Here is an 11,220-nt window from a genome sequence, read left to right on the forward strand (position 1 = left end):
GGCCTGTTTGAATGAAAATGTAACGTTCCGTATCCCGCTTTTTTCTGTATCGTTCCGTGTCTTTCCCCTATTCTTTTGATAGGGGCTTTTTGGTCTTTCTGCAATATTGCACCGGGAGCTCGACTGCGTTCAGATACAAGTCGTGGGGAATCACTGAATAAATTGGCCGAGAAAAAAGCCGACTTTTCCACATTTTTTTCTTGCGGTTCTATGGCTTTTAAAAGTGCCCCGAATTTTGGCAACTGCAGATATGGGCTAAAACTGGGTGGTTTCGAACAATTAAAATACAGAATGGTACACACTGCTCTTTTATTACTTATACTTATTACAAGCACGCATATTTCTAACTTTACACAACATCAACAAAGCCCAAGCATTCATAAGCAGACTAAGAAAAAATCCACAAGACATCTTGCATAATAGATACTGAGAAACAGAGGAAGTACCCTAAAATCACAGAAAGTAGTAAACGCGCTGACCCCTTGAACACGGCTTCGTCGATTTGGGTTCAGTGCAGGGAAGGGAAGAGTCGACCACAGCAGGTGCGGCGGGGAAAATCGCACACCCCTAATTTAGACTGAACTGTCCCAGGTATACACTCGGAAATATTCCCTTCTGAATACTGGTGTACGTACACGATCGCGTCACAGTATAAGTGAATCTCAAAGCATGGAAATTCAGTCTAAAAACGAGGCGTCCGATTTTCCCGTACCCTCTAGCTGTTCTGTTTTTCCCAGCACAGACTCCACAGGAACTCATGTAATTAAATAATAGTAGCGATATCACTGAGATTATTTGCCAAGCTCGGCGGATATTACTGCCACATTCGCGCAACGAATGAGAGTAACAAGAGAAGCACTGCCGATGACAGCGATGACGCCGACGAGGAAACTATTTGCGGCACTCTGCCAGTTTCTCCCAACTCGATGAAAAACTTGGAGGACTCCTTCAGAGTCCGCTTCAGTGTGGGACTGTTGTAGTCAACGTGGATGAGTCCAAACGGTCGGCTGCAACAGAACGACGAAAAATGTCATGGACAAAGCGAAAAAGTTGTTTCATATTAGTGGAGCAAAGCCGTTTGCAGGTTAGTACGAAACTTTGGTGCCCCAGTCACACTGTGCGAAAAAACTACAGTAAATCCTGAACAACTGGTACAGCTGTCACAGTAGTTCAGAGTACAGGATCTACTTTACAACGGGATCGACTCTGCAACAGAGGTGGAGTACGAAAAATCCTGGACAAGGTACAGTAAATCCGGTAGCCAAGTACGCCAAATCCTGTATTTTGAACTACAGTACATATGGCAAAAAAACTAACCAGGATTCACCGTGGTTTTTTCGCTCAGTGCAGGCTGAAATATGATGCTTCCACGCCTTCATACTTCGGCCTTTTCCCGCCAAAAAAAGGGAACGCCCGCCGTCTTTGCCCAAACCTGAGATTTTCCCACACCTCAGTGTACGCTACTTGTCGTCATGAAAGAGTACATTACTTACGCTGTGTAGCCCGCGGAAAATTCGTACACATCCAGTAGGGCCCACGCGTGGTAGGATATGATGGGAATGTTGAATTCATTTGCAGTGCGGACAAGAGCTCCGATGTTGGACTGAAACAATGATTGTTATACACGTAAGTATTCAGTTGTTCAAGGACAGTGGCATCATGTGCGATAAAATGAGAATTTTGACTTGTTCGATTAAATTCGATGTCTTATTTATTTAAAAGTGGATTTTAACATTGAAACGAATGTGTCAAAATTCGAATGAATATGCCGCTCTGATGTCACATTCGTTCCACTTCCTCCTTTGGCACAGTAGTCCGGACTGGCGACTATTGTCGGATTGGACTGCGCCAGGTCCTTTCGGCCGCGGGCTGGCCCCCTTGGAGGCACAACCGGGAAACGAACCCATGTATGTACGAAGCTCGATTTAGAAAACGCAACCTGCGTTCTTCTTTTTAACACATTGAGGCGGCTTGTGTAGTACCTTTAAACCAAGGTTGCCGATGGAAAAAAAATCCCGAAATTCAATTTTTCTATCACGTTACAGGAACTTTTGTTTATTCTTGATAAGATTGTCGTTCGAATTTTAAGACATTTTGATTTATTAGTCTGCTTGCTTTGCATGGTGCCCTTTCGTGTGCTTTATACTTACACTGTGATACACTCCTCGACTGCTATAATCCTGGATGCCATGTTTTTTAGTGTCACCGTAACCGTTCTCAGTTATGACGATAGGAAGATGGTGACGGGTCCAGGACCACAACACCGCAGTCCTCATGACATCTCCTGCGCCCTACGAAGAGAGCAAATACGATAATTACCGAGGCAATGGAATGTACTTTCACGAAGATGTATCACAATCAAGCGCGGGTCCAGGGGGGGGGCAAAAGGACGAAATTGCCCCTTCCTTGACTCTTAGATAGCCGCCTAAAAGGTATGCTTAACTCAACACTGCCCCTGTTAGTAGGCCAAAAGTGCTACTTTAACCCCCCCCCCTTTCCCCTCAGGCCGTCTCTGCATCTGTCACTGATCACAAAATAGTTGTGTTGTGATCGTGTGGAGATGTGTGTTTCTTACCTCATCAAACCGACCTCCCGAAATCAACTTGACGTGCTCAATGTCATCCAAAACGGGCTCCAGCATTTCTTGGATAGTGCCGAGAGTGCCGTGGTCGTTTGGATCTTGCGAATATTCAACTTTGTATCCACTGTAGACGTTCAGTGCAACAAAGTCCGTGGCTGGGCCTCCTAGAAATCGATTCAAGGAATTGTACAGGGGCAGAGAAAGTGCAGACTAAGCGTCAGTAGGATTGATTCGAGAACTACGCGCACCACGTCAATCTTTCTGTTATCATACACTGCAAGATAAACCTACAGTATCAATAGTTATTTAAACACCAGGAGTGGTCAGGTGAGAGGGTAGTGGCATGGCAAATGTTTCAAGTGAAGCAGCGTTGTACCTTTAATCAGAAGATCTTTCTCGGCGGCGGTAAAGTGGGGAAGTCTCGACTCCGGGAGGCCCTGCTCCTTCGATCTCTTGTCTACAAGGTAGCGCGTGGAAGCAGGGTACTCCCCGTGAATCAGTGGGTCGATCGCCGTTCCCGCGAAAACTTCGTTAAACAGATTTGCAGCCAAAGTGTCTTCGTACTTGTCAGATTGCGGAGAGGCCGGCCAGATCAGCACGGACGAGCCCACTTGTCCTGGATGGCACATGATTATCATCAGTAGTGGTCAAGCATCTATTCCTGCCGGCGGGCAAACCAAACTGCGGTTCAACTTACCTTTATACTGAGAATAGTATTTTTCTTTGTACAGACGGTACACTCTTGCATGAGCAATGATCGTGTTGTGCAAACACTTGAAGAACGTGTTTGGGCTGTAGGCTGTGATATTTGCGACACCGAGTTCCGGTGGCAAATAGATGCAGTACATGTTGCCTTCGTTCACTGGGTTCCAATATTTCACCTGAGGAGCATTCAAAGGTTAGAAAGTATAGAGGAAACATTTGGTTGACACCTGACTTCCGACGCATGCAAGCTTTGTGGAGTTAAAGGCCGATAATAGGTTTACCTGGGCACCATAAGTCTCGAACAAGAAGTCAGCGTAATCGACATACATGTCGACGAGTTTGTCAGATGTCCATCCTCCAGTTTGTTCCTCGACCGAGTATGGGTGATCAAAGTGGTACATAGTCACCTGTGGCAAAAACAGCAAGAATCATCCTGAAGCACAGCAAGGACCCGTCATGTTGAACATATTCAAATCCAGGCTGCATCCGTTCTCACGCAGAAAAACTTTTTGTCGACTCAAAGAAAATTTCTGTTATTATCACCAGAACCGCTGGCTTTTTCGTATACCTAGAACCGCGGAAGGGGTTATTTTGACCCCCCATTTTTTCTGCCCGTATTTTTAAAATTTTGCTCATTTTATGGGCCCTTAAGGAACATAGAATTGTTTTGATTAAAAAGAGAGAAATTCTCAGGTTTCAAAATGTGAGCTTCGATTTGAAGGTACTATTGGGTTGAAGGGAATACTCTCTGCACTTCAGTGGTACGTTTTACTGTGTGCGGAAAACAACCGTCTCGAGTTTCTGGGCTCTCGCTAACTGACAATTCGGTTACAAGTCCCACCAATTTAATACACTGCAATACTGTCTGTCTACTGTCGTTTCAAATCCAAAGGTCAGACTTCTCGCCAACTTTAAGACGAGACATGAAGTCCCACCAAGTTTTGGTCAGACCTGAAAGTCTCGTCTAAATTTGATTAGACAAAAAAGTCTCGCCACAAAATGGTCAGACACAAAAGGCTCGCCACAAAATGGCGAAACTTTCTGGTCTGACCAGGTGAGACTGGTAGAAGTCTTTCAATTCCAATTTGCAGTGGTTTATTAGATTTATTAGACAGTTAGGTTTGAAGTGTATTTAGGGTTCGTCAACTTATTACGTAATGTAGCTCTGTCCTTGTTGCCAATGGGTGCAAGAGAGACAGAAGACGTCACGCAACGCAGTGGGTGAAAGAACCCTCAAGAAACCATTCTCCCTTGTGATTCTCGTTTCACTTACCAGAGGTTCCATGCCATTCTTCTTGACTTCATCGATGTAGTTGCGGTAGAACTCGACGGCCTCTGTGTTGATGACACTTCTGTCTCCCTTTGGCAGGATGCGTGCCCAGGATATGGAGAATCGGTGGGATGTGAACTGTGGATATCAAATCAGTGAATGTAATTTTAATATAAACTTTGGTTTTACCCAACATTTTATGAATCTTCGATGGTCATGAGACTTATTGTGAAATATTTATCATGCTGATAATTTGCTTGATTTGCTGAGAGACTGATATCCGTAGCTAGGTAAATACCAAGCAAGTAATTTGTATTGTACTTAAAAAATTAAGGTTTCGCTCCGACAAAACGAAGCGTTAGCGAGTGACTCATTTGAAACAAATATCTGAGACTAATGTTTCTCTACCGCATGGCAAAATTTCGTACTTAACAACTGTTTTGTCTGTTCATCTAGGGCTTTCTCTCGCTTTTGCAATAGTAAATAGGTAATAGTTCGCTTTTGTCAGATGTTGGTTTGAGAATTACCTTCAGCTGTTTGGCAAGGGCGAGGTCTTCCTTGTAGTGGCCGTAGTGGTCTGCTGCCACTTCATTCGTTGTTGGATACATAGTTTTGTACTGGTGCACTAAGCGGTCCATCACACTTTCTGATTTACCTGATAAAAAAGACAATCGTTAGTCAACATAATAAGCAGCAATATCGCGTGCTCTCAACATAAATGAATGCAACACTAGCAGTCAGGCGTTTCATGTTAGACTTTTTTTTCTAAAATCACGCTGTTGGCCGTTAAGGGGGCAGTAGCGTCATTTGCACGTGTTTTGACGATTTTCGAACCTCCTGTTTAGACGTTAATATAAAGATAAGTATGAATGCCAGAGACAAACGGCAGGCACCATTTGAAAGATAAAAGTTTTTACAACATTTTCAAAAAAAAATATTTTGTTTTAGCATTGAATTAGGATGTTTTGTGTTCTATGCAAAAATGGTCTGCAAAATTACATGGTGTCACTGCGCGCACGATTGCAGCCAAAGTTTTTAACTTTTTACCAATCGGTAAAATGCATCTGAAAAAGCATGAAATTGCCCATAAAATGACCCTTGGGTTTCAATATTGGGCAAGAAAAACTATTGAAACGCTCATCTTCAACTTAAGATGGAAACGAACCACATTTTTTCTGGCCCAATATTAAAACCCAAGGGTCATTTTATGGGCAATTTCATGCTTTTTCAGATGCATTTTACCGATTGGTAAAAAGTTAAAAACTTTGGCTGCAATCGTGCGCGCAGTGAAACCATGTAATTTTGCAGACCATTTTTGCATATAACACAAAACATCCTAATTCAATGCTAAAACAAAATATTTTTTTTTGAAAATGTTGTAAAAACTTTTATCTTTCAAATGGTGCCTGCCGTTTGTCTCTGGCATTCATACTTATCTTTATATTAACGTCTAAACAGGAGGTTCAAAAATCGTCAAAACACGTGCAAAAGACGCTACTGCCCCCTTAATTGCTTGCCGTGAAGTATTTCTGCAAAGGAGCTGAATCTTGTTATCCCTTGCTCCTTTTCATTGTTATTCAAGCCTGTATGGCAAATTAACTAAAGTTCAATCCTCCTCTTCAAACTTCTTTATCAGTCCAACACTGTTAAGAGAAGTCGTTATTTTACAACAGTAATCCCAACAATTAGTGTTGTAATTCCCGGGTCGGAGCCAGAGTCTTATTTTCGTCTTTTCTTCGGCTTATTTGGTTTCCACATAGAGTCCGTTTGAAGCGCGGCAGAAGACAAGAGCAATGGTCATTCAAGGCGCGCGCAAGGGTTAAACGAGGCGAAACAAAGGTTGAGAGCAGGCGAAAAAAAGACGCTGCGCAAGCTTATCTTTTTCGTCTTGAAATTGTCTCTATCGCGTTTTGATTTAGGCTTGCGGAAGCCGAAAAGAAGGCGAAAAAAAGACGAAAAGAAGACTCGTACGAGCCCGGCAGAAGAGCCGAAAAAAAGACGAGATTGAGCGCCGCCGGCCTCCGGTCGGCAAAAGAGGTGGTGGGGGGCCAGCGACCGCACTGGCGAAAAGTAAACACAGCCTGCGCTTCGACGCAGCGTCGAACTATGAACCATGAGACTCGGAAATCGGTGCCGCAAGCCGCTGGGCCAGGGCGACTTGTTGGAGGTTGGGTGTCTGAGCTTGAGTCCTGACTCACGCTGCCGCGGCGGCTGGCTGTTGACGACAAACTCGACGGCTGTGTGGTGTGTCGGTTTAATATTATTTTACACTTCTTAATTTTTTGTATCGCCTTTACTGTTTGTGCTCTCTATCACCGTTTAGCGAAATCATACGCATTGAATAGATCGGACGATGAGTGAATGAATGGTATTGAACCGTCACACCACACAGCCGTCGAGTTTGTCGTCAACAGCCAGCCGCCGCGGCAGCGTGAGTCAGGACTCAAGCTCAGACACCCAACCTCCAACAAGTCGCCCTGGCCCAGCGGCTTGCGGCACCGATTTCCGAGTCTCATGGTTCATAGTTCGACGCTGCGTCGAAGCGCATGCTGTGTTTACTTTTCGCCAGTGCGGTCGCTGGCCCCCCACCACCTCTTTTGCCGACCGGAGGCCGGCGGCGCTCAATCTCGTCTTTTTTTCGGCTCTTCTGCCGGGCTCGTACGAGTCTTCTTTTCGTCTTTTTTTTGCCTTCTTTTCGGCTTCCGCAAGCCTAAATCAAAACGCGATAGAGACAATTTCAAGACGAAAAAGATAAGCTTGCGCAGCGTCTTTTTTTCGCCTGCTCTCAACCTTTGTTTCGCCTCGTTTAACCCTTGCGCGCGCCTTGAATGACCATTGCTCTTGTCTTCTGCCGCGCTTCAAACGGACTCTATGTGGAAACCAAATAAGCCGAAGTAAAGACGAAAATAAGACTCTGGCTCCGACCCGGGTAATAATTCGTAAAATAACTACAAGATTCATGACATGAACAATTGTCATATTTTCGACAAACTTTACTCATAAATTTAGGAATAAATTCGTAATTTTACGATGAAATCTAAATGTTACTGACGAAAGATCGTAGTTTTACTGATAAAATCGTTATCTTACGACTATTCTCGTTTTATAACGCGTTAACTTGTTTTCTTACAAATCAAGCTTTATTTTTAAGAATAGTTGCCTGTTAAATCTGTACCACGAACTGCATGTTTTTTTACAAAGTAAATTGTAAATTGACAAATTGTTCATCATTTTACAAACTGCTTCTTAAATTTACAGGTGAAATCGTTAATTTACAAGTATGATTGTAAAAGCATGTAGTCTAGTCATGTGGTCTAGTTAAGAAGCACTTCCCCGGGGAACGCGAGTGACAACCTACGGTGATAATCACCCGAAAGCAAAAAAAGTTATGTAAAAGGTAGGGGGTGGCTCAAGGGTGGCTACGAATGGCAGTGGTACCAATGTGGTCGATGTGCCACCCGTCAAAATTTAACCTTGGCAATAAAGAGAAATCAAAATGCCGGGAAATTCGAAAAATTCCAATGCTAATGTATTCCACAGTGATCCGAGAAAGGAACATATTTGAAGTCCATCATTATGAAAATTTTGGTTGCAGAAAGAAGGCAGTAAATTAATTTTCGCGGGTTGGCAACAATTTTGTCGGCGTCTGCGCCCTTGCGAAAATCGCGAAGCTGAAAACACGAGTATAGTCGCGCATTAAAACTGCCCTTCCATTGTTGCTGACGTTGAATTGTTTGGCTTGTTTCAAAAGGCTACGGTTCTCTAGTCATGTTTTCTTCAATTCTGTGTAATAGTTCTCACTCACAACGTAGCAACACCACGACGGTTGGCTTGACAAATTTTATAATCTCGAGAGGGATGGTCTCGAAACGCGGGTGAGTCTTGTTCGAAGAACATGAGCACTGAACGTCGCGAGGTGGAGCGAAGTGATCATGGTGCTAACTGAATCAGAAGTACCATCAAACCTGCCTAAAAGGAGCAGCTATATGACCAGCTTATTCAAAAAAAAGACTAAAAGTCTTAAAGCGACTCTTAAACTACATTAAGGAAAGATAATTCACAGATGCATGTGCACAGGTACGCAGTTAAATGGCTCAATTCACTCCGATTTGAAGAGTAGCAAAAATTTTCAACAAAACAACAGCAAAAACAACAACGCAGCGCAACGGGATTGGTGCGGGACACTCTCATAGACAGTCACTGGCCGGCCGGCCGATCCAAATGGCCACGTTCGAAACGACACCAATTCTATTGTTGCATCTTGTCTACCTGCAGTCAAAGAAATGTTTCATTTCGAACGTGCTATTTCAGCTTTTGGAGTAAGCTGTACAGACCCAAAAAGAAGCTCCGCTATTGGTCCGGCTCGGCTCCCCCCACTCTCTTTTTTTTCCTTTGACGAGTCGAGTTTAGCCATGGAAACGGCGATTTTGACAGCAAATTTCTCAAAATTGGCCGTTGACTTTTTAACCAGATTTCAGCATCAGAATCAGCGTTCAAAGTTCTAAAAGTCTGCAAAATCTCATTAAAATCGTATAGAAAATTTCCGAAATGCATAAAGGGCCACACAAATCGAATCTCGGGCCGGCTGAATCCTGGGTATACTATAAGGCTACTTCGTGCCTAAAATTAAACATCCCTAAATGAGACACTAAATAAAAGGTGGGTTCCCTCACTGGTTAACTAAAGCATACATAAACGCTTGGCTGCCAACAGTTAATCCGTTCCCCCCCTTTCACGCAACGGGGAATCTCTGCGCATGATTTGAAGCGAGGGAAACGCACGACTGTGCTTCAATTTGACCAGAGCAAGAGATATGTGAGAAATGAGTTACATATGTGTAACTTTCTTCCATAATTGAGACATCTGACACAAGTATTTTAATCAAGCTCAAACGTCACTTTGTGTGTTCACAATGACCTTTACAGCCGCACCGAAAACTTAAGCGTGTACTACAGCACTGAAGTGTGTCCTGAGAACATATGATCCAGGAAGCGGAAGAAGGGAATAACTTGACTTATCCCCAAATTGAGTTTTTATTTTATTATTGTGCCTTAGAATGGTTTACATCATTACACCAAATTATTTGACTGAATTCCAAGCAGTTTAGGAGAAAATCCACATGGAAAAAGGGTATAACTCAACTTAACCCCTTTTACGGTCTAAATTTCATTGGAAAATGGAGATAACTCAACCTTAGTCTACATGAGTCTGTTTGACAAATTGGCAAAAGGATATAACTCAACTTGTGTTTTTATGGATCTAGTGTAAAAAGAATCAACTCAACTTAACCCCCCCTTAATTTTAAATTTCAAGTTGGAAAAAAGAGCTAAGTCCAAAAAATACACCAGAGTAACATACACTTTATGCAGACTATTGTTCCACTTGACTTGTCTCCAAATTCCACTTTGTTTAGGAAATATAAGGTGAGCTGACTCTGTTTTCCATTTCAACGGAAAGTGATAAGTCGCAGAAATCCTCTACGGAGTGACCTTACACTTTTGATTTGTTTTCCAAAATTTTACTAATGCTTTTTGAAATTATTAACATCTGCAACATTCATTTGTTTTGTTTTAGTTTTCCCTGCTAACAGTTTTTTGTTTCTCCTGAAAAACGGCCAAAATTGAGTTATCCCCTTCTTCCGCTTCCTGGATCATATATAGAGCACTCAAGTCTGCACTAACGTAAGAAGACACACCGGTTTTTGAATTGTCTATGGCTTACCATGAGTGTTCCATGCTCCCTCGGCCTGCGTAGCTGAGAGGCCAGCACCCACCAGGAAACCAGGCGGCAACTTGTACACATCATCCTGGGCGGCCCGCGGCTCAATGAAAGCCGGCAGGGCAGCCTTGACGAGCACAAGCAGACACAGCGCGGCAGACAGCTGCATGGTGGCACGTATGTCACAGACAGTACCGGGCAGAGCTTATATGCGCTGATTTTGATTTGGCCGAATCACCGCGCCTCTTCACTACTCTCTGCGCTCCACTTGAGAAATCGCCAGTGACCTGACAGAAAAGCCTAACTTCTGAGGACTCCCCTCGTGACTTATGATGTTTTGTCTGGCGACCACGCAAGTGTCTAGTGTCCGCCGCAAAGTTGATTCTAAGAACGCCGACAACCGTGACGGCGCATCCGAGTACTACAGACGCACGTGCTACTGACGTGAGATCTCATGCGTGCAGCGGATACTTGTGGATCAGCTGCGCGATCATTACGATTCGGAGCAGTTTCGTTTCTCCTGGCTCCCTGTACCCAAACAAGTGCAGATACACTGAAAGAAAAACGTGGACAGTTCTGCACGAGGTGGTGCGGTTAATGTTTTGACCACGTTTGCGGCCATTGAACTTCGAAGCATAAATTTGGTCGAGCTTGCCCTATCCCTGAACATGGCAGAAGCAAGGAGGATTCCGTGTTCGGTGATGCAGACACTACAAACCGGTCCACCAAGTCCACACTCTTACAAATACGTGCTTGGCGCGGCTAAATTCATGCTACGCATTGGCAGTTGTGTGTATACCCAGTAGGCAGGTTTGAAGCGAAGACGAGACAGACCGCGTCTACCGTGCGGACAATCTCCACAGGGAAATTGTCACCGTCTCAGTGACCACACTGTCATTCATTTTGTGACAATTTACAACAAGTTTTTGCGATTAACACATTTTTT

The 11,220-nt window shown here is 43.7% G+C and overlaps 1 protein-coding gene across 1 annotated transcript; it reads right to left on the reverse strand.

The window, feature by feature from the left end:
- Window positions 1-292: 292 nt before the first annotated feature.
- On the reverse strand, window positions 293-10,472 carry LOC117643702 (myrosinase 1-like). Its single transcript, XM_034382753.1, has 10 exons — window positions 10,278-10,472; window positions 5,084-5,211; window positions 4,560-4,694; window positions 3,568-3,693; window positions 3,279-3,462; window positions 2,958-3,197; window positions 2,576-2,745; window positions 2,151-2,291; window positions 1,494-1,603; window positions 293-1,007 (listed from the first exon to the last, which is right to left on the reverse strand). Exons 1-10 carry the CDS (start codon window positions 10,441-10,443, stop codon window positions 815-817), a joined length of 1,593 nt encoding a protein of 530 aa, XP_034238644.1. The 5' UTR covers window positions 10,444-10,472; the 3' UTR covers window positions 293-814.
- Window positions 10,473-11,220: the final 748 nt, after the last annotated feature.

The sequence above is a fragment of the Thrips palmi genome, unplaced genomic scaffold (assembly GCF_012932325.1).
Source record: "Thrips palmi isolate BJ-2018 unplaced genomic scaffold, TpBJ-2018v1 HiC_scaffold_17, whole genome shotgun sequence".
Taxonomy (NCBI): Eukaryota; Metazoa; Arthropoda; class Insecta; order Thysanoptera; family Thripidae; genus Thrips; species Thrips palmi.